We start from the raw sequence: 21526 nt of genomic DNA, 5'->3' as shown, positions 1-21526 counted from the left end.
TATAGTACTTTTAAGCAAACAGAGCACAAAGCAATCCTTTAACCATCTACTAACCTCAAGTTGATTTGCATTGAAAAACAGGTAGAGCAGAGTAGTTGAGGTTTATGCTTCGTAAAAGCAAAAGAAATACACGGCTGTTGCAAAGCATTCTTAACCTCCAGTGATTTATTGGCCCTCAGCCAAGTTATCAGGGGAATCTAATTCTTCTTTATTATTCAAATAAACCACATTTGGCACCATGGTTCCTTTTCAGAATAGCTTCACAAATAGACTGAGTACTGTCATTTATTTGACCTTGTACTTGTGTGCTGTAGCTATAATTTTATTTGCCATTTCATAGAACAAATGCATAGAAAGCCAAAGTAAGGAGATAGGTTATGCTATTAGTAACACACTACACATGTAACATGCTGGTTGACTTTGCTTGCTCTGTTTTAAAAATTACAAAATCTCAACAATTTTCTTCTCTCTTTTTTTTTTCTCCTCTATTATCTTTTATTATTTCTGCAGCTGCAGTACTCCTTTTTAATGAGCTTTCTCTGCAATAGGCCAATTTATAAACCTGGTCCGTGTTCTAGACAAGCGGTAGCAAAGGTGTGAAATATTCTACTTTCAGGTGTGGGCCTCACAGAAGGGAAGTAATGCATAATACCCTTGTTGAGTACAACTCTTGGTGAGAGATGATTAAGTATTTCTTTCCTGAAAAGTATTCTACCTAACTTATCAGTCCATAATATTTTATACTGACCCTGAAACCTCATACGTCTGTTAATTTTATCCCTTGTTCCAGACAGACTTTTCTCCCCATTTTGTACTACTTGTATCAGCATATTTTTGTACTAAATCTCAAATTCAAAGACTTTGCAAAAGAACTGAAATTAGGTAGGTATTTATATTGACTTCCAAGTGCCCCATTCCATTTCCTAGAGGAAATCTGGGGCTGGGTTTTGAAAATTAACTACTAACTTGAAAATGTTCGAGAACAGACATAGGCAAAGCAATTTTGCATCACTACAGAAGTGCAGTGTAACAAGAGCTGTTTGCCTTGGCAAAAGGGGAAACTACACCATCACTGGTCATATAGTTCAACAGAAGAATGATTTCTATACCGTGTGGTTCTAGACATGTCTGTCTCTTCCAACATGCACTGCAGATCCTGAAACTACTGAATACGTAAAAGTACGTTGGAGTATTCCAGCTTGCCCCAGCTACATCTGGGCTATGACTATTTATATAAACTCAGGATATAACAGGGAGATTTTGGTCTCTTTCTGTTTCTTTTATTCTATTTCTTCTCTCAGTCCTTATTTTGATCTAACGTTGTCTTTCTCTCTATTTCAGCCACATCCTCTGAAACTGTTCTGATTGCAATTCCACAGTGACCTGCCCTGAAATACCAAAATCCATGTCTGCCAAATTAGCTTGAAATTCTTGGTTAACATTAGCTGAGAGATAAAGTGTTCTAAACAAATATGTGTCTCTACATGCAAGTTACATTCACTGCAATGTTGGAAGAATATTTATTTTAATTTTTGTTTACTGTTTGAATACACTGTCATTTTTGCCAGAAGTAACTTTATTATCATCATTGCCAGACTACCTTCCAAGATAGTGTTTTATCAGATTTTTTTACTATTAGCCTTGCAGCTATCTTAGAATATCAGTATCCATTTGTTTTCTACCACTGGCTCTCAGTATTCTGGCTCTCAGTGTTCAGAGGAGAAAAACTGGTTCAGTTAAAAAGGGTTTTCACCTGCTAAGACTTGGTACAATTATTATTTTCCCATTTCTAAGAGATGTGAGAATTTTTCTTTGCAAGTACAAAACGTATTATATATAATTTCCATGCATACAATAAATAAATAAACTAAGGATGAAGTCTTTAAGATGACACTTTACTAAAAAATAAGACTCCAAAGTCAGCACTCCAAGATGATGATTCAAATAAAAATGCTTATAATGTACACCCAGACTTTTTGAAATGCAAAATTGCCTACAGGTTCCATACAAATACATAGATGGGAGTGGGGGCTTGTATCAGGATTGGGACACATCAATGTTTACTTGCAATGCAAGAGATGTAATACCACATGTATAACATAGCACTCTCTCAGAAATTCAGAATTAAGATTGTTGTAGTGGAAATACTAGCATTTCCATGTATAGTTTCAGGAATGATTTTAAGGATATTCTTACTAATATTTTTTTGCAACAAATAATGTTTTGAATAGTGATTTAATGTCAACTAGCTACAGTGCTCCTTTTGTAATTGCTGGAAACCTAGATGTACAATAGTATAAAACAAAACAATATATTAAGTATGTAATAAGTCAGAGACATACAAAATGAAAACTGATGACAAGTGAAAATTGAATATATTTGAGCAGATCTCACTTGATATCACCTGTTAACGTATTAAAAGCCACAGTCCTGAATCTGATTTTATATTATTTTTCCATCAATACCATCAGCAACGAACACAAGGAAACATTTGTGTTGATATACTAAAGACTCTAACATGCAAAGAAAATTGCTTAATTTATCAGAATTCTTTCTTAAAATGTATATGGGAATAGAGATGAAGTGCAAAGCCTCACCAGTTGGATATAAGTTCAGAGTAAGGAAAGATTTACTGAGTCCTATAGTTAAAAAGATAGTGGCAGAAAATGTTTTTAACAAGGGACTAGCATAGGGTTAAAGCCAATTTTTTTCTTGAACAGATGATATTTCAGATGGCCACACTATTCCAGATGCATCAATTTCCTTGAAAATCCAATCCATATATGTGCATATGCTGTGCTGGCAGGAGGACTGACTGAAATGGCCAAAACCCAAGAGCTAATATTCTTTTGGCCAGAATAATGCAATTATTATTTTCCTAGCTATCAGTCTAAGCATACAGAGCCATCTGTTATGCAAAGCAAACATACACATCTCAATTACAGAAAATGCAGTTGCCTTGACAGAATTTGGATTACACCACTAACCAGAGCTGTAAAATTTGTTTTAAGCTACTGTATAATGGATGCCTTTCAGGAGTTTCCTAATTAGCATTTACCTGCTTAAACTAATTATCCATCCTTCTTCTTTACTGGCCTGTTAAACTTTGTTGGATACTATGCATAAAACAGATTAATATGAGCATAAGACAATAATAAACATTAAAGTTCTGATTCTTTACTGTATTAGCAACGTGGTGGCGCACCAGTTTCAAAATCTGAGATTCTTGATACCAATTCCCAAACAGATTAAGGCAGGTATTAAAGTCTATTACAAAACAAGGGACTTTAATGAGAGAAAAAAATACATATATGAGTAAGAAAGAGTTTTAGCATTTGCTCTGCTAAAGCCAATCCAAAATAACTATTACTGAACTTACTAAAATTAATTTCTTGCATTTTCTTTGATGACTTAATGATCATCTATCCTAGTTCTCATGACATAATATTCAAAATTAGTCATTTTCTGCACCAAAAGTTAGATTTTCACATTTCATTACTGTTAGGGTACAGAAAAACTAACAGTTATCAGTGATAATACTTGCCTCCTCATTGCAGTATGGATAACAAATTTAAAGGAAATACATATTTATATCAGATTTTCTTTTTCTCCTCTGAGTGACTGCAATAGAAACAGATATCTTACCCTGCAAATCATCATGTAAAATCTTTCTTCTGCATTTCTAAACCCAAGTAGAAAGAAGCTATTTCAACAAAAGATTTCTGAATGCAGCAGGATTAGGTCTAAGTACCAGCAAACAACTTTCCCTTCATTTGCATCCTCCCTTTTAATCTTTGAAAAACAGTTGTTAGCAATTACATTTAAAAAATACTATATTTAATATATTTTCTTCATATTAGTGAACATTTGTGGAAGCAGCAAAACGTGTCCTTGTTGGAACCCTCCCTGCCAGACATTTTAATGGTCTCTTTCAGCATTTCTTGACTCCAAATGACTCCCTGTCATTGTGTCAGCTCCCTAGATAATGCAGGGTACTCCATAAACATCCAGTAATAGGACACAAGGGAAGTACTATTAACGTATCCCTTTCCTATCAGGTATTAGAGGTTTAAAGTTCAAAACAACCAAGAAAAGAAACTTCATTTGTTCTCAATAAATTAATAATGATCCTTCACGGCAAAAAGTTTTCAGGCACAAGTGTATCTTATCCAATACCGATAGACATATTTTTCAATTACTTCTCAGGATGAACCAGATGCAACTTTAAATAACTAATTGAATAACCTATGCAAAATACAGAACCTGGATTATTATAATTTCTTTTAAAACGAGAAACAGAAGAACACATCACACACAATTATGCTATAGAACTGAAAGCATGTACTTACTTGGGACAGGCCTAAGTAGATGGAGACAGTTTCGGAAATGTACAAAAATTTTCCTTCTTGATTTAGTGCAAATACAAATCCATCCAGGGACTGCAGAGAAAGAAAAGAATAGTGAATACATTAACTAAAAATTCTAAATCCTAGATAGAAATAGATTCAACCAAAGGTATCACAGAACAAGTTGAGGAAAATATTCAGATGTGTGTTTTTAACTTGAATCCTTAAGACCATTCCTTTATAAAATTTATATATTAAAATCAACACAAGTATATTCCAAAGTTGAAGGTCTTACTGCTTAGCTTATATCTGCCATATACTATATACATTTGCATACAGGAAAACTATGGAAAAATAAAATGTTCTTCGATTTTTTTTTTTTACAGGAAGAAATAAACAAGGAAAACAAACACCCTTCCAATCAAATGATATGTAAGAAGATCTCTGACTCCCCAGAGTAAAAGCAGAGAAAACTGAAAAACAAAATCTGAAGAAAAAAAAAAGAAAAAAAAACCTGAGAAAAAGAAAATAAAATCCTACCATCACTCAAATCACTATGGACCTAAATAATTTGTTAATTAATTGAGGATTACACAAACACCGTTTTCTTTTTGTGAGACAACAAACAAAGCCAATCAGCAGATTACTGTCAAATATGCTTACAGCTTTGGTATAAAACTCTAGATCAGATTTTAGTTTGACAGGTTCTGTCTTTGGATGCAGTTTCCATTGCAACTACAAACTGCAGAAATGCACAGATTGATGCATATCTTTTGAAACATGACTGCAGTTAATAAACAAAGGACTATATTCTAAACTGACATGTGGAGTAAATCACTGTGCATCAAGACGGAAATATACGTCTAGGAACACAAGCAAATCTTTTCTAGGAACAAATTGCCTTTCAAATACTACATGTGCCTTTAGTTAAATGCTTTTTAGGAGTCTGACTGCTGGCAAAGAAAAAATAATAATAATAATTAATAATATTGCAAATGTAAAATCACAAAGTTATAAAACTTGGAAAGAAAAAACTATATAGATATAAAGATATATCAGGGGATATGAAACGCCTCAAATGTTAAGATGAACAAGAAACAATCTCAAAACATCCAATCCTGAAAATTCATTTGGGATAAAAGTATGTGTATAGCAAAACCATAACTACACCTTTTGAGTGATCAACTTGCAAGAACAAGGTAACAGAAGCAGTCAAATTCAAGGAAATATCTGACAACAAAATCATGTAATCATTTCACTCCATTTTTAAATACAGAACAGTGATTTCTAGTTTTTAATTTCTTTGGGTATTCTCCTTCTTGATAAAGTTCCAATACACTGCTAGTCAGAAACTGTCTTTAGGAAGCATTCACTCCACTCTGATGTAGTAGATGATTCAAAAATGTTTTTTCTAAAAAAAAATACACCACATATTGGAAAACAAACTCTTACTGCATTAAAAAGATACTCTAATTTATATTTATGAATTAATAAAAATGTAAATCTGCATAGATTTCCTTCATGTAAAAACATTTACGTTCTCCAAGCCATTTATGGCCTCTTATAAATCATCATCACTTCTATTCAAATGATTAACATCAGTTCCTTGAATTTTAACAATAACAGGTGGAAAATTTGGAGCAGTGAAGTTCAATCTTGGATCTATACAAGGACAATCAAAACCTTTACACATTTGATTTCCCCAAGTACATATTTCTTCTGTTACTATCCACTTTCCCTCTCACAGAAAGATCAGAAGAATAGACCTTTAAGGGTCTCAGTAAAAGTTGTCCTGATTCTCTGTCCCAGGTTCCTTTGAGGAAATTGTTTTAATCCCTTGTTAAGAACTAAAACAGAAAACTGTCACCCTGATTCTCTGGCCATTCATGTACGTCCTAGCTAAAATACCATTCTCCAACAACAACGTGCCATACTGAATCAGACTACCAGCAGTGGTTGATTTTCCTGTATCCAACAGTCTGCACCTACATCAGAACATTGTTCGACATATCAGTGCCAGTTAGGTAGGTAATGACCAGCCTACTAGAAGTTTCTTTCTAACCTCAGGTTGTTACTGGTTTGCACAGTCATGTTTGCATGACAGGTGATACTCCATGTAATTACTCCTACAACTAGTGTGCTCAAGATTCTTTTTGAATCAGATTATTTTGTTGGCTCAATAATATCTTGTAGAAAGAAGTTTCATAGTTTTTTGTGTATATGTGTATCATATAAAAACAACTTTCCTCTTCCCATTTTTAACATATCCAGTTTGTGTGACTCCCTCCCTCTTTTACTGGAAAAAAGCTCCATGCACTCAGAACACATTTATAATCTGTTCTGTTTAGTACACTATATTACTGTGTAATTATCTCACATATCTGGATAGAGTTTTGGGAGAATAGCAAAACGTAATTCTCTGAGTAATGCTATCTTTCTTGCTTCTCTTCTAAGTAAGCATGATCTTATTTAGTAACTCAGGCTTCTCAATGAAACAAAAATTTATAGAAATCTTTCATCACTAATTAAGTAGAAATATTCTCCTCAGTGTTGACTTGGAATTGTCTAAAACTAGTTTTGCTGGAAATATATAAATAAAATCTCAGGTAGGCACAAGAGTAAAAAGAAATCACAATTTTTATGGCTTAAGTTTTTAAAGTAACCAGCAACTGGGAAGAGTCTTAAATGTGAGAAGTATTAAGCATCTTTAGCTTTTTCACATCAAGTCCTCATATCAGAGAAAAATGACCATAAAAATAGTAGGAGAAATGGTCACCTTCCAGTGAAGGCGGTTCCTCCCACCCGCACGAAAGGACTGAGATGGACCCCTTTTGTGACAGTGTTGTTGTTCCTTATACAGGTCAAACAGTAGTTCTGAAGGACTGCCTCATTCGTTATTCATAGGTATTATTTATGAATATTTATTATTTAAGTAATGCGTGTTGAAATTTTTCAATTTTTCATAAAGCGTATGTCCTTTGTGCATGCCAAGAGAGCAATAGACTTCAGAGAAAGCTGGCAAATAACATAGCAGGGGTTATATTATATACTGAAGAAGAGTATATAGTATCATAGTGTCTATTTACAAACAATTTTGTTTTAATGAGAAATCTTTGGAAGTATTATTTATATTATATTTGCATAGCCAAGAAGCCAATAAATGTGAGAAGGGTACTGGATTTAGTCAGCTTTCAAGTCTCTCTTTTAAACTGAGCAGCACATTGTCATTTCCAGTGGGAATTTCACTGTAGGTCAAAGGCACATAAGATTTGTGTTTTGGATATTCCACGGTTCCAAGGTTATCATCAACTATGACGTAGAAATAGTGCATGCAAAGGCAACGAGGATTCTATAAAATGTCCTGTTTTCATTGAAGGAAAACATCAAAGTATAACATCTTCTGTTAAGAAGGTATTCTTGAGTTCATTTTGTTTCTATTTTTAAAAGTGAAATTGATTTTCATAGACTTTGTGCTATCCCATCTACTGCGGTGCCTTAAACATGGTCGGGGTAAATGTCCATGCCAATTTTAAGCACAATTAGATTTTAAAAAGACCAACAACTTCTTGTTTAAACCTACGCTTACTGCTCATGTGCAAAATGTGATTAAAGCTGAATTTCCCCAGTACTTTTATTTCAGAAAACCATTATGTATTATGCTGTTTCAATCACCACAGGCTACTTTTTAATTTTTTTTTTTTTTTATACTGCCCCACTGTTTTCAACAGGCGCCAATTAAGATTCTGGGGTCAAAGGGTTAATTACATCTTCTTACCCGCTATGTAGAATTTTCTGATTATTAACCAAGGTTGGATTAAGATGAAAAAGAACCGACACAAATGTTAATGCTTGCCCCTCCTTGAGAAGATTTATCATAATACCATGCTGAAATCTATATGCTTTTTTCAAAGCTGTTAGAGAATGAAATCTTAGAGGAAGCACTAAAATAAATGCTTTAAAGACATGGAAGTATCTGATTTATTGAGCCAGTTCTCTTATTCCTGAAAACTGTTCTAAGCTGGAGAGACAGGACTGATATAAGGTTTCCTTTGTCACATATCAGCAAGTCAATGTGGTAGACATGAAGGAAGTGAGACTCAGATGTAAAAGTCACTAGCTACAGCACCTTTGAATAATAATGCCTATAATTATAATTTATGTCCTCTGACATCAGAATAATATGAAAATGTAAAGCATGGGATTTTAACCCAAAATACTAACTGGCTTGTACATTGTTTGTTGAATACTGAGGTTATTTTCTTTCAAGATATGAAACCCACTGTACCACTTTGACCGAATATGTGCTAATGTATAATGCATTGCACTAAATGGATTTATATTTGTCAGATGAATTTTGTCCCAGCTATTTTTGCATATACCCACTACAGACAAATTTAATTCACTGGGGTCTTACTACAGTGTCCTTCTGGAGAATATCCCCATATTTCATACTATCCATGCAGTCCCTAATTCCTTCTAGTGTATTCCAACATCGCAAAAAACCCTGTTACCCTGACCTAATCTCCAGTTAGAGTGAAGAATTACCAGTAGGCTAGGTTATTTTAATGATAGATTATTTTAAACTAAGCCTTCACCATCTGTTTCACCCCTAATTATGAATGCAAAAAGAACATATTTCACAATTACATCAGTAAAAAGTAAGATATACATGATTTAAATGCATGCATGTGTTCTTTGTCCAATGCAGCATGCATCTGTGATGTTTTTCTTGTATCTCAGGCTCTGATCAGGAGATAAGAGCTGGGGAAGGGACTACTTCCCCTGATAAAATAGATTAATTGATATACTAAACTTTTTCCTGGCAAACAGATCATCTTAATTAGAATTTTTCACTGTTGTAACATAATAATATCATAACTGGAGCTGAGCATTAAAAAGCCTGTCAACAATTAAACATATAACATTCCATAACAGCAAAAATATCTAACTTTTTCTTAAGTGAGAGGCTGTATAGGATGCAACTGACACTTACTAAAGCCAATAGTTCTTCTCTTGCAATAAACATATCATTGCATAGTGCATTTACTGTGTTATAGCATAATATAAGAACATAGTTTAGTAAGGATGGCAACAAAAACATGAGTTTCATCTTCACATGGCAAGCATTCTTGGTCAGGGCTCTCAAATAAAATGAATGGCATAGGCAGTGACTAATAGAACTCAAATTCAAAGCTTCAGTGCCCATTTACTGTGCTCTCACCAAAGCAATATCCTCCAGCAATGCCAACATACAAAATAGTAACTACTTAAGTGGAAAATCTGACCTTGGGGCTTCACAATTAAGTATTGTGAGAAAATGAGAATATTATTCCTGGAAATGTGATCTTATTTGTGTAGCATTTGATACATCAATATAAATAAAGTTTGATCATCTGCTGACTTACAAAAAAATCTCTAAAAGCTTTATTCCTCCTCCTCTTCAGTCTTGTTAATACTTTGCAGAGTACAATAACAACAAAAACCAAATAAAATAAAAAGTCATAAGACTGTCTGCAGTATTCCTTGGGCTATAAGCTTTTCTTTTTTCTTTTTTTTCAACCATATTGTAAGAATCCCAACAAACAGAAAATTCCGTTTTCATCTCTCATACCACTGCCATTTTTCAATCATAGTTCATTTGCATAGCTATATGACCATATATTTTTTGTGAATCAATGACACATACTTGGCAAGCAACATGTATTTGGCAACAAAACAATTGCAGTAAAAAAGATGATGCAAGAGGACAAACTCAAAGGATGTGGTTAGAAGAGACTTTGATGCCAGGCTCCTAAGTGGTCATCTTCATGCTCTTTGCTTTTGTGGTCAGGATGCAATGTATGACAACAAGGAAGTGCCAGAAAATAAATGTGTCAATAATAAGATCTGTTTTATAGCTTGAAACCAAGAAACAAAAGAGTAAACTTTACTGATTCCCCTCAATGCATCTTTCACCAGACTCACAGAATAACTGTGTTTATGTAACCAAAGCAGAAAAAACTTGAAGAGGCAGACTATTTGATTTAAAAATAAGATTTTGTATTAGATCAGGATCACTGCAAGTAGAGAGTACAGAGAAGAAAAATTTAGAGACAAGAATAATGTTTGAAATCTAATATGGCATTTGGATTCTTATGGTGTATTCCCAGGTGCATTCACCAACAAGAAGCTGAGAAATATCAGAGATAAGCCTGAGAATCATAGGAAGATTACAAATCTCAGAATTATGCAAGTTCAAGAAAACAACAACAACAAAAAATGAAAACCAACAAAACCACAGATCAGGAGTTTGACAATCTTTGAATGCAAAAGCAATAAATTACTTTTAGGGGCTTTGTTGATAGTAATTTCGATATTTTCTAGAAGGCCATTCTGTATTTCTACAAAATCCCAAGCCATCCTGACTGCACAGGTGAAACTGCACCATGAAAGCTGCTAAACTTACTGAAAAGCTGGCATCACAGTAGGAGAAAAAAGTATATCCTTGGGTTGAAATGTATTGCTATTTGAAGAAAGAAATAGAGACGCTTAATAATGTGAAAAAAAAACCCTCACTAAACTCCAAGACAAATTGATTGCAATTATTCTGCATCCTGTTTATCAGAAGAATTTTTTTTTTGTCCAAACCTCTCATATAACATTAACAAACCATATTAAAGTCAAAATACCAATCAGAATAACAAAATTGAGTTATATGATAGAAACCAGATGATCTTTAATTATCTATTTGATTTTTTTTTTGTCAAGTACTTGCACTATTTTGCTACATCTTCTATACCTCTGCTCATTCTGCTTTTGTTTGACAAACTGATCCAAATTACTGTTGAAATTCTTCATGCAAGTTTTCATGCATGCACTGATGTGCACTGAGGGAATTAAACTATTTCTTAGAAGTGGTCCAGTGTCTTATACAGTACAGCGATGGCGGAAGTGCAGTAGGTTATTTCAACTTATGTGGCATTAAGATTTTTACAGTCTGATGACATGATATAACTTGAAGTTTCTGAACCATTTTCATCCCTGTGTGGGGGATATTTTACTCCTTTGAGAAAATATTTTACAAGGTAAGTAGCATCCTCTAGTAAGAGATAGGAAGTATGAGCTTACTCTCTTTGTTTGTTCGTTTGTTTTTTGGAGGGGGTGGAAGACAATATGTCATACATACATTTTTTTACATGTAATAAAAATAGTTTCATAAAGCTTTCATTGCAAGAACATGTTAAATAAACTGTGCATTCTCTCTGTATTTCTGTATCTGTGGTTTCCAGGTCTGTGGTCTGCACTCTGATAAATTTCAAACTGAACTTTTCCATGTGAAAAGTGAACTACTCAAAAGTCTGAACAATCTGAACTATTCAGTCTGAGTAACTTCAGCTTTAACTGTTTGAATGAATCTTTGAAACGTAACTGAGAAAAGTGAGCTTACTGTATATAGACTTAAGTTTTCAACAGAATATTTAAACCATTAATGGACCATTCTGGCGTCTGCTAGTACACAATAAAAAGATGAAAAATTGCTGTCTTATTGATAAATGCTATTGTTAATTTTCCGTTCTTCTGCATAAATTATTTCTTACTGAAAGAAAACACTGATTTCATTAGTACACGCTATACTAACCAGTGCTGAATGCATTTGAAGTTAAAACCTTACTATGCAGGATATTTATCTTCTCTTTACTATTCTCTTTCCTGAGAGAAAAAAGGTACACAATTAGTGTAAAGAAAAAGGGAGAAAAAAAGACTCTTGAGGGAGGGATTCAACATTGTACTTAGTTAAAATTCAGTTTTGTGGGGGTTGTATATTAAAGCACTGACCTTTATGATCTTTATCATTTTTATGATGCCCATTCCTGATGAACTCCTACCCTTCAATTATATAGGATGTCTCGTTATGCTTCCAGACTGTTTGGACAGCAGACCGTAATGCCAATAACTGCCCCATCTAATACAATCCAATGTACTATTTAGGGTAAGAATTATCATGTAGAGATTACATTATTTACCATTTACTCTGAGAATTTGATTGTTTCAACCAGGGTTAAGTGTATATCTGGCTGTGGATTGACTGGCTTTGTTTTGGATATACAGAATTTGAATATCAAGTTGTTTCTGTTCTTTGTTGGTACAAATATTCTGGTCATATATGCATTTGTGCTCCAAGAGGTGCTGCCCTAAGGACTTGATATTTTGCAGGTGCTTACAGTATTTACTACAACAAGTGCCAAAACCAAAAGGGTAAACTGACACAGTAGCAGGAGCTATGGAGTGCTGACAGGATAAGGGCTAAGTCCCTGGATCTGCACCTCAGACCCAACACACAGAAAGAGACTGTGGGAATCTGATCTGAATGGAACTCACAGTGCAGACAGTGCAGAAGTGTCTGTAAAAGCACAACTGACTGGGAGCAGCAAGTATTGCTGCGAATGTTATTGTTTCCAAAGTAGAGAATTTAAAGGCCCTTTATGTTATGTTGTAGGAGTACTTCAGTTTATGTAAGGTCCATTCAAATCATTCATAAACATTGTATATCTGCCTGTGTGGCAAACTTTTTTTTTAATCTACACAATCTGACACTATGTGAAAGTAAACAGCTAAAATTATCCAAATGTTTATTGTCTAAGAACTAGACAAAATAATAGGGAAGATATGTTAATTGTACTCTTAAAATAACACGTGCACTCATCAGCAGGTGCTCAGGATGCTCCAACGATTGGTCCTGACCACTGGTTTGCTAGAATTAGCCCTCCAGCCCACGACTGAGTACATATGTATGAAACTGCAATGGAAGCAAAAACACGTGAAGCAGAGACACTCTGCTCAGGAAAGAACAGGATGAGAGGCTTACGCTTAGCATCTTTAACCTATTAGATGGTAATACAGATAGCCAAAATAGATCTGAATGACAAACTGAACCAAGTCCTTTACTGAGCCTATCATATGGATTTATACTCCTCTTGAAAGAAGAGCATGTTGAGAATACTTTATAGACCTTAGAATACTTTATAGACAACAGAATATAGAGAAAATAAGATCAAAGAATAGAAGGAACAGCCAAATTCCATCAAATCCAGTGCCATTTCTAACTAACCTCTGACAGATGCATGGGGAAAACAACAACAGCGAAAACAAATGAACACCAAAAAACAAAAACAACAACAACAACAAAACAAACCAACAATCCTATGTTCTTATCTTCATCCTTTTATCCCATGTTGTAATTCAAAGAAGTCAGAACCTGGTCCTAATTAGCTGAGAATTTCTCCAGCTGTCACTAATCTGTGTACTAAGGTGGTAGATCCATTTCCTATATAAAGTTTTCCTACACTTATGGAATTCTGAGGCGGTTCCATAGAAATCCACTTTGATGATTTGTAGTATACATCTACAGCTGGACAAAGTTAAAGCAGCCATTTGCTTTTCTATTCTATTCTTTTATTTTATTTCTTATTCTTTTATTCTTATTATCTATTCCTATTCTATTTATTCTTATTCTATTATTTCTTCTTTTCTTTTCTATTCTCTGACCCTTGAAACAAGAAGGATCTGACTGCCATGAACAAATCCTGCAAATTACTAGAAAGGTTTAGGTGGGCATGAAAAAACATATCCACATCTCTTTGAGGTCTGGATGGTGAAGTAGTTCTTCCTTGTTTCAACTTAGTTTCCTCTGCCCTGCATGTCTTTGTCCTCCTGCTAACAGCATCCTATCACTCAATTCTAATGCTAGATTTGATAAGCAGGCAAAGATCTTAGAGAAATTCCTCCAGACTAAGGGAAAACAGACTGATAATGGAGAAAAGACCCTTCATGAGACTTTGGTGTACTATGTTCCTACAGTATCAGGCACCATATCATTTACGTAGCAGAAATAGCTTACAGATTTCCTGGGCACCAAAAAATCCTCAGCCAGCTCGCACTTTCTTAGACACAGAAGTCCACAGAAGATGAGACAGAAGCCTACAGAAAACTATGTTGTTCTATTCTGGCACCCATGGAGGAACTGGTTGCCATTTACTCTGCTGTGGAGGTAAGAGCAGGGAACATAGGAGTACTGTGAGTTGACAAGACTAAGAGAAAAACAAACAATTTCCTGAAACAAGTTAGACATTTCATTAATAACAGAAGTATGTCAAAATCTTCCCCTGAAGAAACTGGCCACAGCATCTGCTTTCTACACTGTAAAGTTGTTGTCTCTATGCTGGGTTGCTGTACTTCCTTCAAGTGTTTTGAGGTTGGAGGGCAGCACTGTACATGTATGTGAAAATTAATTATCCTGATGGAATCGGAGGTCTGTTCCTGAATGATTTCAGGCAATGAACCAGTTTGTCACTACAAAACACTACACTGACCTTCCGATTCTGCTTCACAGCTGGAATGTGAGAGCAGGTGAGAAGACAAGCATGTACCTCTGCCATCAGCTGGACTCCAATCTCACCCTAAAATGTTATAAAATACTGCTTTTCTCCCTCCCCACCTCATTCTATTACTCCCTGGCTTCCTTCCCTTCCCCCACCCGAGTCTGTGTAGGTAAAGTATGGATTTTGCTGTTTACCAGCTCATTGCATAAATTCAAGAATATCAGCTGAGCAGTTCTTTCTATGAATAAGGTTTATATTCTTTTATAATTGCAAGTTAGTACTTATATAAATAAATAATACTTAATAAATAAAATTGTCTTCATCTAAAGAATTGGTGAAAGAAAATTCCTCTATTCTTTTCAAGTGTTAGCACCATTTTCTCTTAATTCAGAAGCACTCAGTGAGAACATAAAATAGCTAAGCTTTTTCTGCATCCACTGTGATATTATTCTCCTTTCGACTCCTTTAAGAAGTCACCTATACTTGCTAGTCTCCTGCCTTGAGCAATATCTTTTTGCAGATCCTAAACAATAACTTACACGTTTGCTTCGTTTTCTAAATTGCAGGCGGTTTATTCAGTGATGTTCGCATCATTACTGCACAGTGTTAATTTCCTGCTCTTGCTACCTGGAGGTCCTGTAATGTTGCCGTTTGACAACATCTCCCTGGTGCCGCTCACTTTCAAGTCCTACTCATGGCACATCAAATGTAAGAACTTCTAGTGTAGGTTTAACTTCGACCTTTTTGTAAAAAATAAAATAAAATACAAAACAGAATTTCCTCATAGTTAATTTTACCTGTCTCAGTAGGTTCTATCTTCTCCATTTCCTTTCCTTTTCTTAAATCACTGGAAACCTACCTTGAGCCCAAATCACAAAGGCAACTAGATTCTGGTCAGTGTCTTTAATGCTTCTGTATGAACGCCTTTCCAGTTTAGTTTCTGTACTGTTACCTTGCCCAAATGAACATGCTGCCTGACACACAACAGAGGGAGCAGCATGGATAGACTTCTGCATATAAATTTGCCATTTTAATTGGCAGCAACCCTTCTAACTTAAAATAAATAAATTTAAGTGGTCATGCTTTAATGAGTTCCGACATTTATCTGAATTTCTTCAATCTGTTTTCAGTCACTATAGTGAAAAAGAAATGGTTTTTTATCAGTCCTTCCCTGATTCTGGCTTGAAACCAGATGGGAAAGCGCAGAAGCATACGCAACACAGAGTAACTGCAACAGAAATACAACCAAATGTTTTACACATCTGAGAGGACTGTTTGAGTTCTGCATTAGTGTTTAAAATCTAAACAGTTTTTCAGCCTAGTTCTATCCATAGCAGGATTCCAATTCAACTTGCTAAGGCATATTTCCTATGGCACTTAAGACAAACTGTTTTTATTTCTAAATTATGTTTTTTAAGAGATGATAAAATAAACCTAGCAGGGTGCTTGGAAATTCGAAAGGCTTTTTGACCCTAAATGATAGACATTCACATTGCATGAAACTTTAAAGCATTCTTGTTTTATGCTGCACTTTATCTTGCCACATATTTCTAGCTGTACTCTGTTGGAATAAAATTCTCCCTCACAAAATACCTGTGCCATTTCCCAACTCTACAATGAAGATACTATTCCTCCCACTGATACCACAAGCTACTATTAAAATTATTTTTGAAAACTCATCTGTTGCAATCTGTTGCAGCTGTTTCCATCTGTCAAATTCAAAACTCATCTGTTGCATCTGTTTGCATCTAACACCAATGTAGAACCAGAATTTCCAATTAGCAACTCTCAAGAAAAGGAAAAAAGAGTTTGACAAAACCAAAAAGTATGCATGTACTGCAGCTATTTGACATTAGTGCATCTGGAGTAACAAATCTAAACACCAAATTCTGGCCACAGTCCTCTCCTAAAGATCTTACTGATGGTAAACCTCCTTCTGAAGGATCTCAACTTTTTGACCCCCAAAACTTAATTCAGAGCAGAATTAGTGTTTCCTGTACTATTCTCTAACAGTAATTTCAAACTAAACCGTACCTAAAATCCTGGTAACTGATAAATTTACTATTGCCTTTATTTGAAAAAGAAAAAGAAAGACTACAGATATCTCTGTGATACATTCATTAAGATGTGCAGATAGATCTGTAGATAGTCTACGGGCCTCAAAGGTAAAATAGATTAGACAAAATCAGAGAGTATGGGTTAATATCCCTGTGGGTGTCAAATCCACTGCTCACAGATTAGAAAGCATTCCTTGAATCTCTGAAGGTAAACCAAAAGATTTTTGTTATTGCTAAGAAAGGGAGAAATTTAAGTTATATAAATGTTGTAAAATTATGTTTTGATTCAGAAAGCTGTGGACAAGAATGTAAATGCACAGAAAAATAATAATCACAGAATTCAGGCTGAAATTTTAGCACAAACAGGGAATTTCAAGAAACTAACTACCAGCATATATTACAGACATGATGGATTTGAAGCAGGTCTATATAAATCCAGCAATATTTTGAACTTCACACACAAACATATATTACTATGACCTACAATAGTTGTAGTCTATATGTTACATGTAATAGTATTTCAAAAATCACAATTATCCAACTACTTCAAAGCCATGTCCTATTACACACTAAAATGTTACGCTTTTCATACAAATGATACCACAGCATAAACTGCTCTTGAAAATATTACAGCTTTAAATAGCATTTACTTTTTCTAAACGCTTGTTGAACACAGCAGGTATTAAAATGATTTAGCATCATGAACAAATATATATGGTTGTTTGAGCCCAAATTTTAGAGCAGATAAACCTATTTTCTGGTCCTTCGTTTAATGGACTAGAAATGAGCTAAAAGGCAGCATATTCTGGCAACTTACTGCTTCAAGTGAACTTTCTCATATGGAGTATTGTGCTTAAAGGAACATAAAAGCAAATCACAGGTCTCACATATTCAATGAATGGCTCATCTGCAATATTTCCTCTTACAGTTTTCAAGTAGGATTGTGCACTGTGGAAAAAAATGTGCAAAGGTAATACACAGAGTGTTGTGCAGTCTACAATCAATAAACAGAGAGAAGACATTAACCAAGAAGCTAATAAAAAGATGCTGCCTTAGACAGTAACATAAAGAGCCCTGATGTATTTTTCTCTTCAAAAAATGCTATTCTTTATGCTGATTTTCCCTTAGCACTGCAGTCATTTCTCTGTGTATATACACGACACCTTACTTTTTTTGTCTTGTTCCAATTTTATGTTTGCATTTTATTTTCTCATTTCCTTCCTGCTACTCCCCTGTTTCTCTTTACTAGCTTGATGTTTACACAAACCTTTACTAGAATTGCAGGGTTTGGAGAGATCCCATTTTTTTTCTTTGTTGTAATGCCCACATTTTTTTCCCAGAGAAAAGATAAGTTTACCCAGAAAATAAAAAGCTAATACAACCTTTTGCTCATCAACAAAGTATGTCTTCTTGTAGCCAGGAATAAGTTAATAAAACAGGGAAAAAGCTTAGTGGCTTAAAGAAAAAAAAACCACCTTGGGGTTATGAACGAACAATGTTGTTTTTTCTTCCCAGCGTGCAAGGATTTAATTAAGTGATAACAGTCACCTTGGGGTGGCTGCACAAGGCAATAATATCTAGGTGAAGAAAAATGCTGAAGAGAGTTGAGTACAGTCAATTTATCTTCAGAGAAGGCAATAAATGAACAAAGCATAGGTATTTGGCTGATTGTTTTGGAATGTTTCCATTACTGATAAACATCAAAATAAAAGGACAAAGATTTGGTATTTTCAGTATCTGAAATGTATTAAATACAGAAAGAAACGAAGGAATAAATCAGTGTGAGGTCATATCCTAGAGTTCTAATTGCAAACGGTTTGGTAATTATTCAAGCTAAACATAGAACAAGGGAATTTTAATGTTGACACAAAGGATAGAAATACAGCTCAGTTACGTTATTTATAGCAAACGCAAAACACTGGATGAATTTCATTTGGGACAAAAAATTTGTAAGCATATATGGCAAGAAGTGACATATATTAGACAAATATATGCAACTTCATGGTCAACAACCCAAATTCAAGGATTTAAAAATATGTTTGTGGGAGCTCTTCAGGAAACAAGCAGTAAGCTCAACTGTCTACAAGCCTAAATTCTGCCACTCTTGTAAGCAAAGAAAATCACTTGTGAGAAAGAGCAACACAGAGCAGAGAAAATACTACCACAAAGAGGCATTCTCATTTACCACAGAGCTGCTAACAATTTACATTATTTGCAGTGTGGGGTTTGAAATGAATACATGAGCTGTCCTTAGAGAGTTTAATCTGCAAAGAGGTTCTGAAAGTCATTTGTCCATTTCCAATAACAATACTCAGTTTTCCAAAACTTAACACAACTTGGAGTCTAGTTATGGCAGTTGTTAGTGAGTGACGTGATCAAAGTCTGTGACAGATGGACATGAATCGTAATTTGGATGGAAGATGGCCTAAACACCCAATAATCTTAGGAATTCACCACATTCCATCATTTGTCCCTCTCAAGCTGGAAACTCAATTTTCCCTTTAATTTTTATACTTTTCTTGAATGTGTCTCCAGCAGGGAGGGAATTGATAGCTATTTTCTTCAGTTCACAACTGGGTGAAATACTCCTCCTCCACTGTAGTGGAATTCCAGGGTCACAGCCTGAACCAATGGGTGGGCTCTGTGAGTGTGTGAGTGCGGCGGCGCGGCGGTACGAACGGGGGAGGGACACATTCCTCAGCTCGGCTCGGGCTGCGCGCTGCTACCGGGAGGGGTGAGTCGATTCTTTTTGATATCTTTCCCTCGTGTGCCTATTTCTTAAATAAAGGCTTTGTCATCACCTTCATTTGCCCTACATTTTGGCGAGCCAGGCAGCCAAATATCTTTAAAGATACCCAATTATAAGCCTCTTAAAATAATTACCATGACATTTTTGAACAATTTCATGGGATGGTTTGGACGGGGAAAGGCTAGCCCCATAAGTGAGGTTTTGCCAGGGCACATCCCGGGATTCCTAGGATCCCCATATCACGGGATTGCCTGTATTATTGAAAAATGGGGTCCCCTACGGGATGCAGGAAATGTTCAGGAATCCCCAGCCCGCCTGGCTGAGTATTTCAGTAGTCTAAACAAAAACGTACTCACTACACGAGAACGACAGTTAGCTGCCTCCACGGTGGCGTGGCCGCTGCTGATGGCCTTGAACCGGCTAAATATAACTGAAGGGGTTCTCACTGATGAAAATCAACTATTACGTGACCGTGTGGAAGAACTAGAAAGACAGGTTGCAATTTTGAGAGGGAAAAAACCTAACCCTATAATCCCGGTACAAAAAATCCGAAACATCTCTCTAGAAATAACTGGGGATCCTATACAAGAGAGTCCACATGAACTGGACTCAGAAAATGAAAGCACTAAGAAGTCAGATCTTGAGGCTCCACTAGAGCTTGATCCCTTTGAGATCCGACCAGTTGTAACTCAAAAAACAAAAAAAACGCAGGACAGGCCAGCGGGGCTGCCCCCTGACCAGTGGCCCCCTGCCCAGAGCACACTACATGTAACAGCTCGCCCATACACGGCAGCTGAATTAATGGATTTAGTACAACGCTTTAGACAAAGACCGAGAGAGAGTGTGCCAGCATGGTTACTCAGACTATATGACATGGGGGCAGAAAGTGTTGTGGTGAATGGGCCAGAAATCTCAAAACTGGCATCAATTACTACTCACCCGGCCCTCAGGCAAAGACTATATGCGGCTGTGCAACACAATGAAGAAAATCATTCACTGATTGCATGGTTAATGGCCGCATGCCGTGTGACATGGGCAAATAAAACGGATATACCATTAAATACCGGCCTGTGGTCCTCTATGGAGGACTTACAAAATTATATCCGAGAATTAGGTATGAAGGAGGCAATTTATGAGGACAATTTTGAGAGCCCAGATATGATAAAATTTTCCGCAGGAATGAGGGACCTCATCCTGCAGCAGGCTCCACCACATCAGTATGGAATTTTGGTATCCATACTAAATCCCCTAGTGGCCTCAGAGGCCATTATACAACAGGCCGCCCAATTGGTGGCAGATCTGGGGGAGACAGAGCGCCTGCGCGCCAGGCGCAACGTCCGAATGGTGGTGGAAAAGTCGGACATCCATCCGCCACCACGACCTAGGAGACCTGCTCCTAATGTAATTCAATCTGGACCCATCAGGGTCTCAAGAAAACAAATGTTTACTGACTTGATTAGGGCTGGAGTTCAATTTCAAAAGATCGATGGACAGCCTAACCAGGTCTTATTACAACTATGGAAACAGTTACCAAACAGTCAGAGATTCCAACGCTCTCCTAAAAGGGAAGGAGTTAGACTCATAGAACGGATTCCACAAAATACGTGGAATCTAGAAGACTTCATAGTCCCATCAAAAAAACGTAAACCTCCTCAGGTTGCCCGGGCAGCCACAGTTGAGCCATCAGAGGAAAAAGACTTAGGGATTGCACAGCTGATGGCTTGACAGCGGAGCCAAAATTCCCCAAGACTAGGGTCTCCAGAGGAGACCGGAGACCCTACGTTGAACTAACGATTCATTGGTCCCGAAAGAATGTACAGCGGGTTATGGCATTAGTAGATACTGGGGCAGAAACATCAATTATATATGGTGACCCAAACCAATTTTCAGGCTCTAAGGCAATGATAGGTGGGTTCGGGGGGCAGATGATCCCCGTAACACAAACATGGTTGAAATTGGGGGTTGGGCGTCTACCACCCCGGGAGTACAAGGTGTCTATTGCCCCAATTCCAGAGT

General features: G+C 36.0%; 1 protein-coding gene across 4 annotated transcripts in view; it reads right to left on the bottom strand.

The window, feature by feature from the left end:
• NPAS3 (neuronal PAS domain protein 3) overlaps window positions 1-21526 on the bottom strand; it is a 604931-nt gene that overhangs the window by 181079 nt on the left and 402326 nt on the right. For all 4 annotated transcript variants that reach the window (XM_015287645.4, XM_015287646.4, XM_015287647.4 and 1 more), the window contains one exon: window positions 4350-4439. In XM_015287645.4, the coding sequence (XP_015143131.2) occupies window positions 4350-4439 (90 nt within the window). The remainder of the gene's footprint in view (window positions 1-4349; window positions 4440-21526) is intronic.

This window comes from Gallus gallus, chromosome 5 (assembly GCF_016699485.2).
Source record: "Gallus gallus isolate bGalGal1 chromosome 5, bGalGal1.mat.broiler.GRCg7b, whole genome shotgun sequence".
Lineage (NCBI taxonomy): Eukaryota > Metazoa > Chordata > Aves > Galliformes > Phasianidae > Gallus > Gallus gallus.
This window is presented reverse-complemented; position numbering and strand designations above follow the sequence as displayed.